This window comes from Puma concolor, chromosome B2 (assembly GCF_028749965.1).
Source record: "Puma concolor isolate L17-30 chromosome B2, mPumCon1.1.hap2, whole genome shotgun sequence".
NCBI lineage: Eukaryota > Metazoa > Chordata > Mammalia > Carnivora > Felidae > Puma > Puma concolor.
The window spans coordinates 125,462,460-125,486,403 of NC_141671.1; the positions used below are offsets into that span (position 1 = coordinate 125,462,460).

The 23,944-nt window shown below is 37.9% G+C and overlaps 1 protein-coding gene across 1 annotated transcript in view; it reads left to right on the plus strand.

The window, feature by feature from the left end:
- Positions 1–19,578, plus strand: part of PEX7 (peroxisomal biogenesis factor 7) — a 77,952-nt gene extending 58,374 nt beyond the window's left edge. Inside the window, exon 10 of the mRNA XM_025925307.2 lies at positions 19,110–19,578. Within this exon, the coding sequence (XP_025781092.1) occupies positions 19,110–19,178 (69 nt within the window). The 3' untranslated portion in view covers positions 19,179–19,578. The remainder of the gene's footprint in view (positions 1–19,109) is intronic.
- Positions 19,579–23,944: the final 4,366 nt, after the last annotated feature.

Sequence of the window (23,944 nt, forward strand, 5' to 3'; positions counted from 1 at the left end):
AAAGACCTGTGTGTGAATGTTCCTAGGCAAAAAGTGGGAGCAATCCAAATGTTAATCAGCTGCTGAAAGGGTAAACAATGTGGTATATCAATACAATGGAATGCTATTCAGGAGTAAAAAGGAACAGTTTGATACGTGCTACAACATAGATTAATCTCTGAAGCATTATGCTAATGAAAGAAGCTAGATGCAAAGATCATATGATGTATAATTTCATTTATAGAAAATGTCCAGAATTTCTCTGTACAGAATTTCTCCAGAATCTCTATCTGTAGAGATAGAAAGGAGATTAGTGGGTTATTTGGGGTAGGGGATGAGAATGGGAATTGTCTGCAGATGGACACAGAGGATTTTGGGGGGAATGATGGAAATGTTCTAAAACTGAATTGTGGTGATAACTGAACAGCCCTGTAAAGGCACTAAAAATCGTTGACTCGTACACCTAAAAATGGATACATTTTATGGTATTTAAGTTTCACCTTGGTGAAGATGTTTAAGAAAAAAAGAAATGGACGTTCTGATATTCCCTAAGATATAAAAAGATGAAAAAGCATTCTTCCACTGTAAAAATAAGAAAAAGTCAGACAGACTACAAAATCAGACTTTGAACCCATCAGAGACCTGAGGTGGTAGGGCAAACAAGTGGCCTGAAGTCCAAGGAGGGATAGACCCCTCCTTCCAAGGAGAGATGGGACACCAGGACTGCTTTACTTGTGGCAGAGCACAGGAAGAAGATACAGCTACTATACAAATATGAGATCCAGTGGGACAAGAGGACATTGTGTGAACAGATGAGGGATTTCAGCTGAGAGATAAAAATATAAGAGAGAGTCAAATGGAAGAAGTAGTTTATTTATAGTATCAGAGATGCAGTCCCTCAGTGTTCCCATCAGAAGACTCATCAACGAATTTAGAGACAGATAGGTCACTAGAAACTAGCCAAGCTGAAACAATATGAGAAAACAAGAATGAGGGAAATAAAAGAGAGCGTCTGGCATCTGTGGGATAATATCACACGTTCTTACATGTATGTAATTGGAGTCCCGAAGGGGAGAAAGCAAATAGGGAAGAAGAAATATTTAAAAACAATTTTCCAAAAATAATAAAAGTCAAACTACAGATTTGAGAATCCCAGAGAGGATTTAAACAAACAAACAAACAAAACAACACATCAAGGTATACCCATATTCAAACTGCTAAAAACCAAAGATAAAAAGAAATTTTTAAAGGCAGTCAGAAAAAAGAAATATCCAGGAGAATCTAGATAAGAATTACAGCAGACTTCATGTCAGAAACTATGTAAGCCACAGGACAGAGGAATGTCTTTTTAAAGTACTGAATGAAGGATGTAAAGAGGGATCTTTTGACTATAAAGAGGAAATTTCAGACAAAAGCTGAGAGCACATCTGTGTTACAAGCAATGTTAAAGGAAGTTCTGTCAGAAGAAATATACTCAGACCAAATGAAAAGAAAGAGGCAGACAGAGGGAAGAGGGGAAGAAGGAAGGATAAAAGAAAGAAGGGAAGGCAGAAATGATGAGAGGGAAGGAAAGGAAGAAGAAAAAAAGAAAATACAGTAAAACCTTGGTTTACGAGCATAATTCGTTCCAGAAATGTGCTTGTTGATCCAAAGCACTTGTATATCAAAGCAAATTTCCCCATAAGAAATACTGGAAACTCATGATGATTCATTCCACAACCCAAAAATATTCATATAAAAATGATTACAATGTTGTAATATAATACATAAAAAATACAAAATATAAAGAAAAATAAATTAACCTGTGCTTCCGTTTGAAAACCTTTGTGGCTGGTGTGATGGAGACAAGAGAGAGGAGGGTTATTGTGTAGGATAACTTTCACTATCACTGACAGAATCACTGCAATCTATTGGCTCAGTGGAATCTTTTTCTTTTCATGCAGCTTTAACAAGGAACCTATCCAATGACACTTGCTTTTGCCTTCTTTTGAGGATTTCACAGGAAATGTGACATTGCATTGTCATTAAACAGATTTATGGTTTGCACTGTCACAGCCTTACTCAGGTGGTGCTTTTCTACAAAATTTTGCAGTTTCCCACATTTTATACATCTGCCTAATATCATTTAAAGTGAGGGATGCCTCCACCTTTTTCTCCTCCTCCTCTACAGACAAGATGCAGACATAGACTTCTTACAAAATCTTGCAGTTTCGCCCGTCGCATACCTCATTTGTACTTCTCGATGATTTCCTTCTTAGCTCCCACTGTAATCGTCTCCTTCTTCTTACTGCCTTTCCTTTCAACCTTTTTCTGCATGGGGGCCATTGTATTTGCTAGCACAGATGTTGACTACAGTACAGTATTAATAAACTCTTGTCATATACTGAATTTAATGTAATTGGCAATAAGGCAGCAGAGAAAAGGGCCTATATCTGCAGGCAGCCTGAGCTAGAGTGAAGCAAAGCATTCCTAAGCTTATTCTTGTATGGAAAAGCAAAGGACTGTCCATAGGTACTTCAAAGTGATAAAAAATACACTAATGCCAGTTGTGGGCACCTTCCAGTGTTCTGAAAAGTCACTGATTTCTGCCAAACACCATGGCCTGAGACCAAGCATCTGAGCATGGGAGATGATCACCCACAATACCACAACGAGAGAGAGAGAAGAACCATTGACTCAGTTGTGATCATGTGATAATGAGCATCACGTACTACTCATATCGCAAGACATAGCTTGTTTATCAAGTTAAAAATTTATTAGAAATGTTTGCTCGTCTTGTGGAACACTCACAGAACATTACTCGTAATCCAAGGTTTTACTATAACTGGAAATGGCAAAAAGTAAGTAAATATACAAGACAGTTTTAAACTTAACATTAAGTTTTGACCTAAAACAAAAATAGGATTGTATGCAATATATTTGCATATAGTATATTATATAATTCATAGTATATGCAAAAGTTAAATGTATGACAACAATAAAACAAGAAAGAGGAATTGGAACTACACTATTATAAAGTTATTACTATATATAAAGTCATATAATATTTGAAGGTAGATTGTGATAAATTCAAGATGTATATTGTAAACCCCATGTTAACCTCTAAGAAGTTTTAGAGAAGGAGCTATAACTATTAAGCTAATAGTGGAGATAATTATGAAAAATATCAATTATCTTAGCATAATCAAGGCCATATAGAAAAACCTACATCCAACATCGTGGTGAAAAACTGAAAGCTTTTCCTCTAAGATCAGGAATAAGACAAGGATGCTTGCTTTCACCATTTCTATTAAACACAGTATTGGAAGTTTTAGTTAGAACAATCAATCGAGAAAAAGAAAAAAAATGCATCTAAATTGAAAAGGAAGAAGTAAAATTAATTTCTTTTTGCCAAGGACATGATCTTATATGTGGAAGCCTTTAAATCAAAGTATTCAAAATTATACTAAATGTAAATGTTCTAGGTGTGCCTGGATGACTCAGTGAGTTCAGGCACCATGTTGGGAATTGAACTTACTTAAATAAAAAAGGAAGGAAGGGAGGAAGGGAGGAAGGGAGGAAGGAAAGAAAGAAGAAAGGAAGGAAGAAAAAAGAAAAGAAAGGTAAATGATCTAAACATCCAAATTAAAAGACATTAAAAGTGGTAGATATGTGAGAGATTTTGAGAAACTCACTAGGTCCAGACTATTGGATTTGGGATTCAAAGAAGCTTTCTAACTCCCAAGTTCTAGGATCTAGTTACTTTCTGTATATTTTCAGTGATGAATTTGTCTATGCTTCTCCCTGTGAATTTGTCTTTAAAAATTTATTATTCTTTTTTTCAAACTAAGATGATGACCTCAACCAGTATATGTTTTACATATCTAGCATGAGCACATTTTAACACAAGTATTTGTATTGTTTATGTTATTAATTTATGTTTTTGCCAAGTAGAATTTAACTCCTTTGTAGGGAGATACTAGTTAAGTTCTTGGTGCATGTCCCTATTTTTCTCACACTTACTTTATCTCAGTTATCTATTGCTATAAAACAAACTCTCCCACAACTTAATGACTTAAACAATAATTTTCTTTGCTTACAATTCTGTGAGTCAGCAATTTGGGCTGGGCTCAGCCAGGCAGTTCTGTTGGTCTCACCTTGGGTCCCTCATGTGACTCCGGTCACCTGGTGACTTAACTAGAGTTGAATGGTCTAAGGTGGCCACACTCAACGTGTCTAGGGTGTAGTGCTGGTTGTCATCTGCGTCACGTGTCCCCAGATGAGCTCAGGCTTCTTCACTTAGCAGGTGTAGATTTCCAACAGGGCAAGAGTAAAAGCTGCCAGGTATCTCCAGCACTAGATTTAGAAGTTCACACGGCAGTCCACCTGTTGCAAAGCAAGTCACGAGGCCAGCTCAGAGTCAGAGAGTAAGAAAAATAGACTCCATTTCTTGGTGGGAGTAGCTGCAATGAATTTGTAGCCATTTAAAAATCCATCACATTAACCTTTTGTTGGTATAGTTGGCAGTTTAAGTTATTTTTGACATATTTATCCTTTATTCTCACGATATGTGGTCAGGTTTACTGATTGCATGTTAATTTCACCCTTTGTTCATATTTTATTCCCTTAGAAAGTATCTTTCTCTCACCTTTTAGAAAGTACCTTCCCATCTGTTTTTAAAAATTTGTTGTCTCTTGTGATCTTAACAGCCATAGGACTTTGCTGACGCTATTTTAGGTCTTTGTGTCTTAATATATTCTTTATCTTAAGAGAGATTTATCTGAGTTCTTGTATTTCTAATGCCTTTTTCTTTTTTTAGCGTCTCTTTTCTTAGAGATCTGAAAAATGAGATCCAAAAGCATTCTTGTGTTATACCTCCTTTCTTCTTGACAGACGTAAGATCTTGTCTTTAAAGGTTTAAAACTTGACAAATAAGTACCTCGGGTCATTCTTTGAGGATAATTGCTGAAAAATGCTCTATGCCCCCTCTTGTTAACCAGGCTGAAGTTATCTTTCAGTTCAGAAAATTTTTCTTTGATTTTTTCCCCTCTGATCATGATTTGTACAGCTCTGGCATTTTCTCTTTTCTCTCTTATCCTTATTACTTCTAAATTAGATACCCTTTTTCTGTTTTTAGACATATGATCCTAGACCTGTAATATTCCCGTTTGTATAATTAGAATTTTCTGTATTAATATATTTTTAGAATTCCTGACTTTGTGCTCTGCAGTATCAACCTTGCTCCTTTGAATGCTCATTGACATTTAATTTAGTACTTATAATCTGAGAATAGGTTTACATATTGTTACACATTCCTTTTGGGTGACAGTTATTTCTCTTTTTAATGTCTTTTAAGGTAGACATTAGTTCATTCCAAAATATAATCTCTATGTTTCATGAAGTTGATCTTTTTTTTCTCATGATGAAATTGGGAAATAACATTCAGAAGAAAGAGAAAATATTTCCATAATCATGCCACTTTAGAAAGAATCTCTGTGATACCATATTAGTATGTTTCTTTCCAGTCTTTTTTCTTTTTTTTTTTAGAAATTTTTATTTGAAGTGTAACATCCCTGTTGGAAAATGCATTTATTTATTTATTTATTTATTTATTTATTTATTTATTTATTTATTTATTGAAAATGTACATATTTTAAGTAAGCAGCTCAATTAAGTTATCAAGAAAGGACCACACCTGTGTAACCTCATTCAGGTGAAGATATAGAGCACTACCAGCATCCTAGAAAGCTCTCTTGTGTTTCCTCCCACATCTTGCTCCCTTATCCTTCCCCAAAGTAACTACTCTTCCAGTCATTTTCCATATATATGCATATTTTTCATAGTTGTGGTTATATAGGTAGATTTATCTTCTGGGACTCCTAAAATTCTTGATAAATATAATCTCAATTGAGTGGATATCCTAGGCTATCCATGATAGGAACATGTATGCACTAAAAAAAAATTTGTTTAATTGGGCAAAAGAAATTTTGTATATTTTCATTTTGTTTCAGTGGAAGATGCTTAGATTTGGTTCTGATTTAAACTAGTTCTATAGATGTGTTTTTAAAAGTACCTTTGACTTTGTTGACATTTTAGTAAGAAAATATTAGGAATACATACATATATTGACATTATATTGTACACCTAAAACTAACATAATGTTATATGTCAGTTAATCTCAATTAAAAAATAAAATTGTAATGAAATTTTTAAAAATTAGGTGTCATTTAAAAATTCAGCTCAGGAGCGCCTGGGTGGTTCAGTCAGTTGAGCGTCCGACTTTGGCTCAGGTCATGATCTCACGGTTTGTGAGTTCAAGCCCCACATCAGGCTCTGTGCTGATATCTTAGAGCCTGGAGCCTACTTTAGACTCTGTGTCTCCCTCTCTCTTTGCCCCTCCCCCACTCACACTTCTCTCTCTCTCTCTTTCTAAAAAATAAATAAACATTTTTTAAACATTTTTTTTTCAACATTTATTTATTTTTGGGACAGAGAGAGACAGAGCATGAACGGGGGAGGGGCAGAGAGAGAGGGAGACACAGAATCGGAAACAGGCTCCAGGCTCCGAGCCATTAGCCCAGAGCCCGACGCGGGGCTCGAACTCACGGACCGCGAGATCGTGACCTGGCTGAAGTCGGGCGCTTAACCGACTGCGCCACCCAGGCGCCCCTAAATAAACATTTTTTAACAATTAAAAAAAAAAGATTCTTTCTCCCCTTCCCTCAGCCCCTCTCTCCTACTCACATGCTCTCTCTAAAATAAAATTTTAAAAAAATTTAAAAAAATATTCTTTCTCTCTCCCTCTGCCCCTCTACCCCACTCCCCAGCTCTCACTCTCTCTCTCTCAAAACTAAAAATAAATTAAAAAAAATTCAGCTCATATTTTGATTCAAACTTTTATGTCTACAATCTTAGATGTAGGTTGGTAGTGCATAAAAATATTTTGAAATTCTCAGTGTGAGGTTGGAAAATTTGATTTTAGAAGAAGACCAGCATTATTGGTAGTAGGATAACCATATCTATTTCACTTTTTATGTGAGGTGATATTTTCTACATTTGTCACAGACTGGCTTTAGAGTTGAAAAAGAACATGTGCCAGAAGCATCCAGTGTCCTCAGGCATTCGTCTCTGTTGTTTCCTTTTTGATGCTTTCATAGTTGTGTGACTTTTAGCTTAAAATTCTGGGGGCGCCTGGGTGGCTTGGTCGGTTGAGCGTCCGACTTCGGCTCAGGTCATGATCTCACGGCCCGTGAGTTCGAGCCCCGCGTTGGGCTCTGTGCTGACAGCTCAGAGCCTGCAGCCTGTTTCAGATTCTGTGTCTCCCTCTTTCTCTGCCCCTCCCCTGTTCATGCTCTGTCTCTCTCTGTCTCAAAAATGAATAAACGTTCAAAAAAAAATTAAAAAAAAAATTCTGTAACAAGGGCCAGTTTTCCCCCAGGTGTAAAGCATTCCCAGGCTCAGCTTTGTAGGTTCTTGGATGTGTTCCTAAGTCGGATGTGTTACCCTGTGTCTACAGCCTACTGTGCTTCGTAGACAACCCTTAGCAGTGAGAACTTCCAGAATTGTTCCCACCTTAGTCTCTGCTGCCTCTGGGATCCCAATATTGAATCATGCACTTTTCTTACCTCCTTGTCATTGTTTCTGAAAAACCAGGCAAAATTGCTGACTTGGCACACTACAGTTTACTTTTTCAGAAAAAAATTTCATCTGGGTTCTTGGTCCTACTCAACTTACCTTTGAAGTCGCTTTGATTTTTTCAAAAATCACGTTTTGTGCGCATTCTCCACGTCTTTTCTCAGCCTTCCACAGTATCATGAACACTCTGAACATTTGACTTTACTTCCTACTTGATTGTAAAAATAGACAAGAATGAATAAATATCTTCTTCCATCTCTATGACCTCACAATATTTATGTTCTATCTCTGTTTCCCCTTCTCTCCAGCGGGTGCCTGATTTTCTCACTGGCTTCCTCATCCAGGTCTTTCCTCCCTCAGTTGTACACTGTGTTTCAGATCTTCATTCAGTTCTGTTGTCTGTTTTCAAAACTCACTTGGCCTCACTGTCATATCTCCCTACCAGTAAATTTGGGTTTTCTTCCATTATTAGACATCAAGAATTAGTAGGTTTACCTGCTGCTTTTAGTTCTCAAAATCATCATTCTCTTTTTAAGCCCCTATGTCAGTCTGCCTCTCATCATTCAATTGAAGTTAAGCCCAAAGAGGTCACCATAAACTCCTAAAAACCAAGTTAGCCTTTTCTCACACTTCTTTCTTCTTTATTTATTAAAGAAAAATCTTCCCCTCCTATTACTTTAATGCTAATTGTGCTAACCTCATCTTCCTAACCCCTTTGCCAAATGTCTTTATCTCCTTTGCCAGTTTCTTCCTTACAATCCTTACAAAAGTAGACATTCTTCAATATCCAATTCTTAGTCCTCTTACTTGTATGTACCTTTTCCTTGAAGCTGTCATTTTATTATATGCTAGTGATTCTTGTCCCATTTATCCAATCGTGTTTACTGTATGATCTCAATAGATGTCTTACTTTTTTTCCTCTGGTATTCTTAATTGATTGCGTGATGGGCTAGACCTGAGAGTCATTCTAGTTTTCTTGCCTCCCTAAATTCAAGTGTGCATCAAGTTGATGAATTTTTCCTCACCAATATCTCTGAAATCTGGACCATTCGTTCCCTTCTAGCTCTGCTGCCTTAGGTAAGCATTTATTAGTATCTCTGCTGTGGTTACCACAATAATCTCCTAACTGGTCCCTAAATTCTTTTCATCATTCCATTGATTCTCAACACTGCTTCAGGGGAGAGCTTTCCATAATGCAAATCTGTCCTTTGTCGGTGGCTTCATTAAAGGTAGGAACAAGACAAGAATCACTATCTTTACTACTGATCGTCAACATGGTTCTAAAAGGTATAGCCAGTCAGTAACAGACGAAAACAAGATAGGATATAAATATCTTTAAAAGGTAGAAATATTGACATGGCGTTCTTCATATTGACTCCATATGATTGTCAGTGTTATAATCCAGAACATCAGCTTTGAACCTATTAAAAACAATGAGAGAGTTCAATAAGATCAGTAAAAATAAATGTACAAAAATGAATACTGTGTAGATGTCAATAATCATCAGTTAGAAAATCAAATGGTAAAAATTACTTTTGCGGGGCAACAACTGTGTGTGCATGTGTGTGCATTTGTGTGATGATACGCAGAGGAAAACAAATTTTAAATGTGCAGGATTGTAGGTAAAGAAATTATGTGTATTTATCAAGAGACCTTTAAAAAGGTTAGAATAAGTGAACAGACCTACCATGTTCCTGCAACAGAGTACTTTTTTTTTTTTTCCTCATCACTGTCCTGTTTTATGTGTTTCTCATCTCATAAAGATACTGCATTTGCCTCGCAGCAGGTCTTTCTCATTTTGGCACTCATGATCAGCCACTCCTGCGACACTCTTAGCTACTCTGTTATCCTTCTGCCACCCTACTTACATGCCTGCTTTAATTTACAAATCAGCACAGTTAAATTATCACCTTTAGCATGTCATCTAGAAACCTGCAAGAGGCAGCCCATTACCTTCAAGATAGAGTCTGAATTTCTAATCTTGCTTTTAAGATTCACTATAATCTGTATTGCTTTCTGTTTTTTTTTTTTTTAATGTTTATTTTTGAGAGAGAGAACGCATGTGGGGTAGGGCCAGAGAGAGAGGGGGACAGAGGATCCAAAGCGGGCTCTGCACTGACAGCAGAGAGCCTGATGCAGGGCTTGACCGTATGGACCATGAGATCATGACCTAAGCGAAAGTGGGATGCTTAATGGACTGAGCCACCCAGGTGCCCCATATAATCTCTATTGCCTTCTAATTTTATTTCCCACTATCCTATGTAATCCCTCTATTACCTACCAGTTGTATTTTGTTATTTGTCATCTCCATATTTCTTCTGCCTGTACAAAGTATTTCTGCCTTTCAAAGTCCAGAACAAGTTGTTCTCTTCCTTCTCTTCTTTCCTTTTTTGCTTCAGTAAATATTTGAGCGCCAACTCTCTACCAGGAGATACATAGTAGATTAATGCAAACTACTTGATGTATATGTACTAAATAAATATTGAACGAATGAGCGAGTGAATGAATGAATGAATGAAAAGAATTTGTTTTAGTATATCCGTCAACTCTTTCCTTACTTAAACTCCATAATCATTAACATGATAAACTATGTTCTTCTCTATAGTCACTTCCTACTATAAGTTGGTAGAGTAGGTAAAACATGTTCTTTCTCTAGCTCATAATTTAATACACTTCAACATAATAACCAGTCTGCCTTTTCCAAATTTAGAATTGACTGTTAGAGATTTTTTTTCATTCTCTCTATATCCTTCTGCCTGTTTCTTTTGTTCATTTTTACTAAAGAGGCCATATGTCATACAGATAATTACAATAAATTGAACAAGTTTCCCAAGGGCAAAAGCAATTGTCCACAAAATTGAGAGAAAAGAGTATAATGAGAGAAAAGAGTATAAATAGGAAATGGGAAACTTGTCAGTACACTAAATCTCTTACTGGGACAGTAGGACTTTCTTATATTAACAGCCATATTAAATCATTTGAAATAAGTTACCTTATCAGTGGCCTGTGTAAACATTTAATACAATGGAAAGAATTGATAACATTAAGGACTATAAATGCATTTTCTAAATTATACATGTATTTAAAGCTATTTTCATTACAAGGTTTCCTTTTCCAAAATTTGCATTTCTATAACCATTATTATTCTGGATGTTCTATAAGAGGTCTTATTTGATCCACCAGTGGTATATTTTTATTATAAACTTTCTATCGACTGGATTTGTTTATTTAATATCCTTGGGCCTGCTGTAGAATCTAGCCAGTACTTTGCACATAGGAAATGCTGAAATATTTGTATAATACAGTTGCTCCCAAGCATTCTGTGTGTGACATTGTCATGATGTGTATGCCATAGCTGTATTTAGAATATATAGGCTAATCAATAGGCTATATTGATAATACATTTCTATTCCATTTTTAAAGAAGCCTTCATTATATGGTTTAAAGAATTGACATAGCAGGAAATTCGTATTTCTAATTAGTGTGCTTATTCCTCAAACTTAGAAATACTTGTTTTGCTATCAAAAGTGAAAATAAAATAACTAAAAATATAACTTATATGGAACTTTATCCTATTAGTTATTCATTATGTAGAAGATTTTAAAAATAATGATGAAGAAGATTCTGTCTTCAAGTTTCACATTAAGTAAAGAAATATAACATTTTGACAGACTACTTTTCCTCTAACGTTGATAACTATAATTTTGAGTTTTAACGAGAAGATGTGCATTTTGATGTCAGATGAAAGGAAATTCAGACAGCCTAGGGATGACACATACTACGGTAGAGGCTTGCAGGTTAAGGAATCAATTTTCCGCTTGAATATCCTTGGGCAGAAGGGGCTGAGTCCGCAGGCTCCAACCCCGTGGTGTCCACATACACACTCACCGTCAGGGGAGAGGGTCAAACGAGATAGGCCTTGGCAGCCAGCCTTCATGAAACCCTAGATGGGAGTCAGACACGAGTCAGAAAAAAGCCTATTTCAAAAGATTAAGAGTTTCATCTGAGGAGTTACAATGCAATTTAGCTGTCTTAAAGCTAGGACTTTTAGTCCTTCATTTATTTGTATTTATTCCGCTGCCTAGAACACGTCCCTTCTCTCCAGTGTGTCCCCACCCCCACAAACAACAGCAACAACAAATGCTGTCTGTCTGAGGCACACTTCTCCTGGAAGCTGCAGCTTAGATGATGTTTCTCCCTGAATACATCCACTTTCCTCACATTTGGTTATAGTGACCCCTTCCCTACTTGTCCTGGACGCTATAATTCCTCTATTGTTGCCCACATCTCGCTGCATTGTCGGTGTCTGTTTACTTATTCATTTCTCTGCTGGACTCCAGATCTGTGGAGTCAGAGATCAGGACCATCTTGTTTACTGTAGTGTCCTCAGCATACTTCTGACGGAGGACATGCTCAATAAATATTTGTTAAATAAATGAATATATGTGTGTGTGTGTGTGTATATATATATATATATATATATATATATATATATATATGTACATATGAATTATGTTTTTTATGGCTTTGTAATGCAGAGGAATAGTTGACGAACAGTTCCTGGGACATAAAAGAAAGCTGTCTGTGAAGTCTCTTTAAATAATATTCATGACACTCAAAAATCCTGTAAAACCTATACAACCTATTGCCTTCACTGAGATCTCTAACCTCATACCTGACTAGGTGCTCCTCCCCATGAATGAGACTCTACCCCAGAAAGTCCTTGGAGGAGGAAAACCAGTGCTCAAACGTGCATTCATTCATTCATTCATTCATTCAACAGGATTTACTAGTTTTACCATATATAAAACGTAAGGAATACAGATTTGGTCAAGATAGATAATTGCTGACTCTAAAAAAAGAAAACCCTCTTCAGGTTTAATTACACAGAAAACCCTATTCAGGTTTAATTACACAAAAATGTTTACATCCATATGTGAATGTTGTTAGAAAACAGAAACCGTATTACCCAGCATGCTTTCATTTTCTTCCTGGTCATCATAAAGCAACAGGGCCTGATTTATTGTACAAGTGTTGTAATGTGTTCAGCTCTAATGCCTGAAAGCTTTTGCTCTATTTGTCCCTTTTATAACAGACTTTTTCCCCCTAAATCTGTATTTTATTTTGTCCTGTGCATTAATCTCTAAACCACTTCAGTCCATTTAGAACTCAACAGGATGGGGTGTCTGGGTGGCTCAGTTGGTTAAGTGTCCCACTCTTGGTTTCGACTCAGGTCATGATCTCAGGGTTCATGGGATCAAGCCCGGCTTGAGGTTCTGCACTGGACGTGGAACCTGCTTAGGATTCTCTCTCTCCCTGTCTGTGCCCTCCTCACTCACACATTCTCTCTCTCTCAAAATAAATAAGCTTTAAAAAAAAAACAAACCTCAACAGAGTGCAAATATCAAATACAATAAATAAATATATTGGTTTTAACCATAGCTTACATGATTAATACAATTTTCTCATGTTTTTAAGTAGAAATTGTGGATTCTGGCTCATGTAGAACAGGATCACGAAGCTACATAAACTCTGGGTGTAGGAATGCTTCAGGGAGGGCTGGTGTTTTTCTTCAAAGATAGTTTAGTCGTGTTTCTTTTTCCTTAGTTCTCCTCCCAATTCGCTATCTTCCTACCACATATCAACCTACCAGATTTGAACCTTAAATTTTAAATAAATGTGAAAATATGGCACAAGATGTTTTCCATTATATTAGTGGCAGATGAACTTTTTCTTTCTCAAGAAAGGAAGAGAATTCTCCCTCAAGAATATTTGAATCCGGGGTGCCTGGATGGCTCGCTCAGTTAAGCATCTAACTCTTGATTTCGGCGCAGGTCATGATCTCACGGTTCATGGGTTTGAACCCTGAGTCGGGCTCTAGGCTGACAGTGTGGAGCCTGCTTGGGATTCTCTCTCTTTCCCTCTCTCTCTGCCCCTCCCCTGCTCGCTCACTCATGCTGTCTGTCTCTCTCTCTCAAAATAAATAAACTAAAAAAAAGAAGAAGAAGAAGAAGAAGAAGAAGAAGAAGAAGAAGAAGAAGAAGAAGAAGAAGAAGAAGAATATTTGAATCCTACAAAATTTGGGATTTTTTTTTAATCAGCAGCAAAAAAATTCCTGCACTTGACAAAAGCCCAGTTAAGAAAATTGATATACATCAGCCATTCTCTATCTGGGGTTCTCCATTCTGGCTGCATTTTAGAATGTTCCCTAGGTGATTATAATACTCAGCTGGGGAATGCTCTGGATTAACTTCTTTTGAGAATCTGAAGAAAATGATTGATTCTTTCTACCCTCCCACCAAAATATATATACACACAAAATGTTGCATTTACAGACTCTCTGAATTCCCTCTGTGAGCTTGATTTGGAAATCCCAGGCTGTACATCAGCCCTGGGTGATACCAATGAAGCTGACCCCCAGTACCACACTTTGAGAACCAGTGCTTTGAGGATAGGGACCAGCCCTCTGTGTTTTCACAAGTCTCCCAGGTGATTTAGTATGCTTTAGCACACTAAAGCTTGAGAACCACTGCCCTAAAGAAAGACTTCCAGAAAATGACAGTTGAATAGAATGCTTTTGGCTTATTTCAGGGTTAGATGTTTGAAAAAACAGCCATATGAAGAATGACTTTGTATTTTTTGTAAAACCACTCTTTCGGCACTGAATGACTTTTGTGATGGGAGCATGTTATATATTTCTCTTATAGCCAGTCAAGTGGTAGGAAAAATTTTATCTCTTCCAATGAACTCGTAAAATGATCATGATATTTGCATATCTTACATTATCGTTTGCTTTTTTTTTTTTTTTTTTTTGCCTTTGCTGCCAGGAGATGTAGAGCTCAATTTCATGCCCAATTTTAGCAATTATTCTTAGCTTTGTTTTCTAGCATAATTATCTGCCTATTCTTTCATTTCATGTTTGTTCTTTTAATGAAATGGCTTTTCTGTTACCGTGTTATCTCCTGTGAGAAAGCAAGGGTCGTTACGTTCTATAGAAATAAATAATGGTTACCCTGTCGAGGCAAATAAGCTATATTCCTGTCTGTGGCCATGTTAAAGAATAATTTCAAAACAGCGATCATGACTCTCACACAGATGTATTATGAACATGGGTTAAAGATTTATGCAACTCATGATAGATTTTACAACTAGCTCAGAAGAACCAAAGATCAGACATATATAGACAATCACTGAATGCTGAGATGCACCTACTAATAGTTGCAAAACTGGTTGATACCCACAGGGCAATAAAGTGTAATGGTTGGAATTCACTCTGGGGGGTAGGAAGAAGCATCAGTTGCAGGTCCACAGGACAACATTCACTTGCAACTTTAATGGATGAGAATCATTTGATTACTATCAGTTTTCTATGACTTTCAGAGCTGTAAAATAATCCAGTCAAAGACCGTGAAAGGCATAGACCCCTATAGAATCAGGAATCCTGTGGGGCCCTAGGACAATGCCAGCATTTCCCCAAAACAACACCTAGCAATCTTTTTGCTGATGGCCGTCTTTCAGTTTTCCTGACAGCAAGGTAATGGGCAAGGAAGTGAGTCCTCATATCGGAGACTGAAACTGAGAAAGAGGATCTTTAGTAGATGAGAAAGGAGATACCCTATTATCGTCTTCTCATTCTGTATCCCGGGTGTGGCCTTGAAGGAGTCATCATAGCCAAGAGTGCCTTCCTGGAGACGGGAGGGAAAGATGGCTTTTGTCGTGAAAAAGCAGGATAGGAGCTAGGAAAGATTCCTCACTTTGTGTGACCGGCTAAAGAATGAGTCAGTCTCTTCCTGTAAAGCAGATTGTGTATTTTCATGGCATTCGCTCTACTTTTCTATCTTTTGGTCTTTTTGTTAACCCTTATTTTTAGCAAAGTATTTTTTTTAATGTCTTTCAGGCTGGCCTCAGATGGGTAATCAGGGACATTAAGAAAGAGCCTGTGTTTCCTCTCAGTCACAGAATTAAGTGGGAAGCAGAGCCTCCAGAGGCCATTGAGGTGGTGGTGGTCATTAATGAGAGCCCTACCCACCACCGCCAGGAACCACACCGTCATCTTTCCTTACCAGGAGATCTGTGCCTGCCTACCTCAGAGAGTCAGGAGCCTCTTTGTTGGTTTAGTAAAGTGCTTTTCTTCTTACATCGTCGTCATCATTATTATTATTATTATTATTATTATTATTATTATTATTTTAAGTAGACTTCACACCCAGCGTGGAGCCCATTGCTGGGCTTGAACTCACAGCCACCCAGGCATCCCAGTATTGTTTTTTATTGTAAGCTTTTTTAAACTTGTAGCTGGGGGTTAATTAATCAGTTAATGGAGAAATATTATTTGCATTAATTTGAATCAACTTTTCATAATTCTGTGTCATTGCAGTTTGGGGTCTTTTTGATATGCCAATTAACTTATAGATTTGTGAACATTTACTGATTCATTGGCCTTGGCATTTTTTAGTTATTGTAAGTTGAGTAAATAACATATGGAAAGGTCTAGCACTTGAAAAAGTATACATAGATCAGATAGGGGTAAATTAATATAATGATCTTTGTATCCCATGATATAAAAACTTATAATTGCAGGATTAGACAGATAAGAAATGTCAGTTTGCCTTTTATGAAGCACTGTTTATAGTGAACTGATTGAGGTTCTGGTTCCAGCTCTGCTACTCTAGTATGAACATGAGAACATGATAATCTCTATAATCTTAATCTGTAAAATACATTATTTGAGCTAGTATCTATTGAGTCACTATTGTTATACCAAGACATGATCTATGCCCTCAAAGAGCTGAACACATAGCAATAAATACATACAGCCGAATAGTGCAGGTGCTATGGATGACAGAGAAAGTGATGCTTAAATGATTCTTCAGAAGAGAGGTATCATCTCCAGGCAGAACAAGGCAAGGAGGAGACAGAAGGAGAGGGAGAAGAGAGGTTACTCAGGAGGGGATTGGGAAAAGGACAAGAGCACAAGGACAAGAGGCCCAGACTTGACTGTAGGCTCTGCAATAAGAAACAAAAGAAGTAGGTAGCAACCAAATGTTGAAGAGTTTGGTATTTAATGCTGAAATTAACAAGTTTGACTAAAAGGTCTCTACTATTCTCTATAGTTGGGATTCTGATCTAAAATACTGTTATTGAGTGATAAGGAGTTAATATATTCAGATTAATCTGAGGGCTTCTTGGACGCAGTCAGTTGACAGCCAGATGATTAGACTGTCCACTAAGACTTTGAGTTCCCTTGTGAAACTTGTAGCCTTTGTAACCATTAAAGGATGGGAAATTGAGTGAAAATACCTTTAGTCAAAATCTCTCTCATGCCACTTCATCCTTCATGTCACTGTCTACATTTTTTCTTGTATTGTTTTTTTTATTGTGAAAAATTTCAAGTGCCTAAAAAGTAAACAGAATAGGATAATGAACTTCCATTACCCAGCATAACAATGATCAACATTCTTGTTTTATTTATTCCACTACTCATGTCCCATCCCCATTCAGTTATTATTATTATTGTCATTATTATTCTTACTACTTCTAGGTATCATTCATATACATCAAAATGTACAAGTCTTAGATATATGTTTTGACAGATACACTCTGTAATCTACATCCCAATGCAATAGAGAACATTTACATCTTCCTCCAAAATTCCCTTTTATCTCTTTCCAGTCTCTCCCTATCCCCATATCCACCTCCAACTAAAACAAAACAAAACAAAACAAAACAAAACAAAACATGACCCTATTTTTTTTTTACCTTAGATTAAGTTCTGCCTGTTTTAGAATATATAAGATATATATAAAGATATGATGATATATATTATGTTTTCTTCTTAAAGGTTTATTTGTTTAGCTTTTATGTTTAGGTTTATGGCCCACCCACCGGAAATTATTTTTTGTTTATGGTGTGAAGTTGGGGCTGAGGTTCATTTTTTTTTCCCATATGGATATCCAGTTCTAGCACCGTTAGTTGTAATGACTTTCCTTTCTCTATTGAATTGTTTTGGTACATTGGTTGAAAAGGTATTTTCCAAGTCTGGAGTCTATTCCTGAACTCTCTTCTGTTCCTTGATCTACTTGTATATCCTTATACCTATATTGCACTGTTCTGATTACTATAATTTTATGGTAAGTCTTGAGTCAGGTAGTGTAAATAGTACAGTTTTGTTGTTCTTTTTCAAGATTCTTTTGGCTGCTTTGGGTCCTCTACATTTCCACATAAACTTTAAAATTCATCTTGTCCGTTTTCATTAAAAAAACCTTCTGAGATAATGAATTATTTACAAATTATTGGGGGGGGTAGAATTAAATTGTTAATGATATGGAATCCATGAACATAGTTCCTCATTTATTTAGGCCTTCTTCAATTTCTCCTAGCAGTGTTTTCATTTTTAGTGTGGCTGTTTTGCACGTCTTTTGTTAAATGTGGTATTTTGTTATTTGATACTATTGCAAATGAATTTTTCAATTCTGTCCTGCTAGTATATAGAAATACGGTTGATTTTGTATGTTAATCTTATACTCTGATACATTGTGATACTCACAAGGTTTTTAACACAGTTCCTGAGCACCATGGGCTTTCTTCCCTTCATGTTTTTATGATTTTTTAGACCTAAATTTCCTTGTCTCCCGTGTCTGCCCCTAAAGAGGGCCAGTGTGAATGTCACAGCATTTGTGAAGTCTTCTGACACCACCCCACTTGGATTCAGATAGTTCCTCCTCTGAGAGTCTCTATTAGAGGACTTTCCACTTTGGGTCTTGTGTGAACCATTCTGTGAAGGCAAGAGCCATACTTTATCTCCTTTCTATCCCCATAATACCTAGCATGGTGCTTTGGTTCCCAGTTTACGAGTGGGTTTTTTCAACATTTACCTTGGGACACAGAGGGGATTATTTGGTTCGGAGGTGAGGTGGGGCCCAGGTAAGGTCATAGGGGACAGGAAATCCTTACAGGCAACTTCTATCAATTGGAAACAATCCGTGAAGTGTATCTGAAAAAGGGAAAATAGACCTTCCTATTTAAAATAATGGTTACCAGTGGGTGAATCTACTCCCACTTTAAATGACTTCCGCATTTGCTGCCTATCTGGAACATTTGTAGATTATGTTTCTTTTCTTTCTTTTTTTCATTTTTTAAATTTATTCTCAAGTCAGCTAACATACAGTGTAGTCTTGGCTTCAGGAGTAGATTCCAGTGATTCATCACTTATATACAACACCCAGTGCTCATCCCAACAAGTGCCCTCTTCAGTGCCCATCACCCATTTTCCTCACCCCCATCGACCCTCAGTTTGTCCTCTGTATTTAAGAGTCTCTTATGGTTTGCCTCCCTCTCTGTTTTTATCTTATTTTTCCTACCCTTCCCTTATGATCATCTGTTACGTTTCTCAGATTCCACATATGAGTGAAATCAAATGATTTCTCTGACCTATTTCACTTAGCATAATACCCTCCAGTTCTATCCACGTTGTTGCAAATGGCAAGATTTCTTCTTACTTCCTTTTTGTTTTCTAGGTGGCTGATTGTGCTTGGGATGAAACAATAAAGATATATGATCCTGTTTGCCTTACTATGCCTGCTTGAGATACACTCTTCCAGTCAGAAACAAAGGAGATTGTCTGAGAACTACTTAACAGGGAATAAATGAACTATTAATGACATAGATATGCTTTTATATGCTATGCAGATTTCAAATTTTAAAAATTGACCCTGGATTCAGTTTTGAGGCAGCTGATAAAGACTTTGGCTCACCATATAAGCCTGGTACATAAGCCATATTTCTTAAAATCCTAAGAAATAATTGATGTGATGGAATATCTTGTAGTATCCATTAAACTGTAATCTCTGTGTTATAAAGTGGATTAAAATATGGGAGATCTGTAGATTATATTGTTAGTGATATATTTCATTTTTAATTTGCCACTTTTGATGTAAAATATAATCACTGCTGTTGGTAAAAATCAAAATAAACTACATCTCTTGATTACTTATGATTTTATGACATCCTATCAAGGTTGCTTTTTCTAACATAGTATACATATGAATATAGTGCTATATGTGATATAGAGGTATCTATGGTTCAGTAACAGGGCTCTAATATAGATTTGATTTATTCAGCAATATTTATTGAGTGTCTACTGTGTTCTTGACATAGAGACTGAATGAGACTGTCTCAAGGATGGGTGGCATGCTTTAAGAACATGGAATGCTATGAGTTAAGAGCTTACATGTTTTTTATATTTATTCACATCTTTTTAGGTAGTATAAGCTTTGCTCTATATTTCTCTTTCCTACTTTTCTACCATCAAATTTTTTAAAAAATTGGTCACTGGGAAAAAAGTGTTAGGTCCTAATAAGTTTCAAGCAGTTGCCCTTGAAAGTAGCCCTAGGTAATACTATAAACCCTCCTTAGTACCACCCTAAATCTCCTTGAAAAATCCCTAAGTGCAGATGACCTGTAAAAACAAAATGTGTGGAAAGGGAAAAATTGGTAAAACAAGCAACTATATAATATGATATTTTGTCATTAAATTTTTAACAAGGTTTTGAGGATTCTTAATTTTTTTAATGTTTATTCATTTTTGAGAGAGCACAAGCAGGGGAGGGGCAGAGAGAGCAAGACAGAATCCCAAGCCGGCTCCAGGCTCTGAGCTGTCAGCACAGAGCTTGATGCAGGGCTCGAACTCAACAACTATGAGATCATGACCTGAGCAGCAGTCAAAGCCCAACCCACTGAGCCACCCAGGCGCCTCACTGAGGATTTTTAAAAAGCAAAATATACTTGCAGTAATCACAACAAAAATAAATTAGAACCTATGTATGTTGCCTAATTAACATATTTACATTGCACATTTACTTGTTCCAGAAAAAAAATGACAGCTTACAACATACAAAAACAAGATGACACAAAAGATAGAAGAAAAGGAGACATAAAGTGAAGCCATGAGTGGAGCTTAAAAATCTATGCCTTGGGGCGCCTGGGTGGCTCAGTCAGTTAAGCATCTGATTTCGGCTTAGGTCATGATCTCACAGTCTGTGAGTTTGAGCCCCACATGGGGCTGTGTGCTGACAGCTGAGGGCCTGGAGCCTGCTTCAGATTCTGTGTCTCCCTCTCTCTCTGCCCCTCCTCCGTTCACTCTCTGTCTCTTTCTCTCTCTCAAAAATAAATAAACATTAAAAAAAAATTCTTTTTAAAATCTATGCCTCGGGGCGCCTGGGTGGCGCAGTTGGTTAAGCGTCCGACTTCAGCCAGGTCACGATCTCGCGGTCCGTGAGTTTGAGCCCCGTGTCAGGCTCTGGGCTGATGGCTCAGAGCCTGGAGCCTGTTTCCGATTCTGTGTCTTCCTCTCTCTCTGCCCCTCCCCCGTTCATGCTCTGTCTCTCTCTGTCCCAAAAATAAATAAACATTGAAAAAAAAAAATTTTTAAATCTATGCCTCAAAGTGCTTTAGAAAGTTGCTCCTTGGAGCACCTGGGTGGCTCAGTCAGTTAAGTGTGTCTTGATTTCAGCTGGGGTCATGATCTCCCAGTTCATGAGTTTGAACCCTGCCCCAGGTTCCTTGCTGATGGTGTAGAGCCTGCTTGGGATTCTGTCTCTGCTCTCCCCCTCCCCTGCTAGCTCTCTATCTCTTTCTCTCAAAATAAATAAATAAACATTAAAAAGAAAAAAAAAGAAAGAAAGAAAGAAAGAAAGAAAGAAAGAAAGAGGAAGAAAGAAAGAGGAAGAAAGAAAGAAAGGGAGGGAGGGAGGAGGGAAGGAAGGAAGAAAGAAAAAGAAAGAAAGAAAGAAAGAAAGAAAGAAAGAAAGAAAGAAAGAAAGAAAGAAAGAAAAAGAAAAAGAAAGAAAGTTGTTCCTAGAAACATAAATAGGAAGCCTGGTTGAGTACACAGTTCAGTGCCCAAGACCTAAGGCAAGGACTTCATCCTAGTACCATGCCTGGTACCTAGAAGGTGCTCTGTAAATATTTGTTAAATGAATTAATGGTCTGGGGGGAAAGTACAACTTTTTTTTAAATGTTTATTTTATTTATTTATTTATTTATTTATTTATTTATTTATTTGAGAGAGAGAGAGAGACAGAGAGAGAGCACGTGAGCAGGGGAGGAGCAGAGAGAGAGGGAGAGACAGAATCCCAAGCAGGCTCCATGCTGAGAGTGCAGAGCTCGACTCTGGGCTCTGTCTCACGACCTTGAGATCATGACCTGAGCCGAAATCAAGAGTCGAAAGCTTAACCAGCTGAGCCACCCAGGCATCCCAACTCTTTTTAGTCTTAAATTGTTTTTGAGAAGCCCCCTAACGAGGACACTGCTTTCTTAACATGAATACAATGTAAGGAACAAGGAGCTCAGACACATCCTTACAGCTGTCGCGATGATGAGCCTCGTCAATCTGTTTCTCGCTTCCCTCCAGAACTAGTGACATCACACTAAGTACAGTTCAGTAAAAGCAGGTTCACAGTGGGTGCTCTCTGTATCAGCCAAATTTTACATAGACCTTTAAAAACACCTAACCAGATCACATTTACTATGTGAATTTACGTTTACAATGAAATAAATTACTTATTTATTTTCCTTGTAGAATGCGAGAGAGTTTATTAAAATAATCTGTCATGTATCTTTTGAAGCAGATACTTGTGATTTAAAAACTACCATCTCTTGATCTTTCCCCCTCAATTTGTAGGATGTTAGAGGTGTGTGGAACAGTAACTCTGTAATACTGAACTCAGATTCTTAGAGTCTCACAATATGAGAGAGTTTGGGTTTATCCAGTGGGTTCCCTGGAGCTAAGATTGGAAAACTAGAAGGAAAGGGGCTGGATTCTCTCCTGAAAGAGAATTCCCGAGATTTTTAACTTCTTGGTAGTTCACAAGCCGGGCAGTATCTGGACAGCATTTGTGTCTTAGCTGTTGAGCTCTTAGCTTTCATCCCTCCTGCCTCCCCAACTTCTTCTGTGATCTGGGCACAATGTGAGATGATTTCTGTATGTTATTTCTTTGATTTTTATAATGTCCCTGAAAGGAAGCCCTCCCAGTTTTCCAGACAAAGAAATGAAGGCCCTCAGGAGTCCTAAGAGCCAACAGGTATGAAGCTGGAATGTGAAACTTGCTCTGACTGGATCCGAACCCATGGTCCTGCCACCTAGCCTTCCTTTCCTAGGAATAACAGAAATTGGCCCTCAGAGAAGTAGTAAACGTGTGGAACTCTCTGGTGACTAGCTCTTGATCATTCCTGAGAGAAGCGACAAAATGGAGTTTTCCAAGTCGAAATTGCTAAGAAGCTGCCCCAGGGTCTGGAGTGACCCTACCAAGGTATGTCACCCCCAGGGACATCCAGGCTGAGAGCCTACTGTCTCTTCTGCCCATGGCACTTTTTTCTTTTTTTAATTTTTTTTTTTTCAACGTTTATTTATTTTTGGGACAGAGAGAGACAGAGCACGAATGGGGGAGGGGCGGAGAGAGAGGGAGACACAGAATCGGAAACAGGCTCCAGGCTCCGAGCCATCAGCCCGGAGCCCGACGCGGGGCTCGAACTCCCGGACCGCGAGATCGTGACCTGGCTGAAGTCGGACGGTCAACCGACTGCGCCACCCAGGCGTCCCTGGCCATGGCACTTTTTAACTGACCAACTTGGCTATCCTTCAGCTTCTCCCAAAATGAACTCAGTGATTTCTTAGCAGGCCTCTTGTTGGGTGAGATAATCCACTTGAATATTTTTTTGCTTCAGAGAGATGCTGAAGTCTGTGTCTCCTGCCTCCCCCAGCCAGGTCTCCCCACAGCTCAGTTTCTTCTAACCAAACCCAACTTTCTCATTAATGGGCTCCTCTGGCACATGCTTTCCCATGTGCCAATACTCTCCACCCAGGCGCTCAAGCTAAAGACCTAAACCCCATTCTTGTGCCTTCCCTTTTTCCCACCTCTCCACTCGAAGATGCATCACATAAGTCCTGCCCCTTTTCTCCCCTAAAATATTTCTCCATTCTGTCCCCGGCCTTCAATCCAACCACCGCTGCCCCGGTTCATGCCATTGTTAAGTTTTCTCTGGACAATCCCAGCAGATGATCCAGTCCCTTCCCAAATGAGGTATCTGTTTCTAGTTTTGTGCCCTTGGAGCAATCCTCCCCAACACAGCTGCTGGAGATGGATCTAGAAATGCAATCTGATGACATCAATCGGAGTGTAAAACCTTTCTCTGCCTATAGGATTGCCCTCAGGAAAAAGTTCAAGCTCACTCATCAGACTGTGGTCCTTTGGGGCTGGCCCCTGCCCCTCTGCAGCATCGCATCTGTCCTTGTGGTCACCAACTTTGTGCGCCACACCCGTGTGCTCACAGGCTCCCCTGAATAAATAATGCA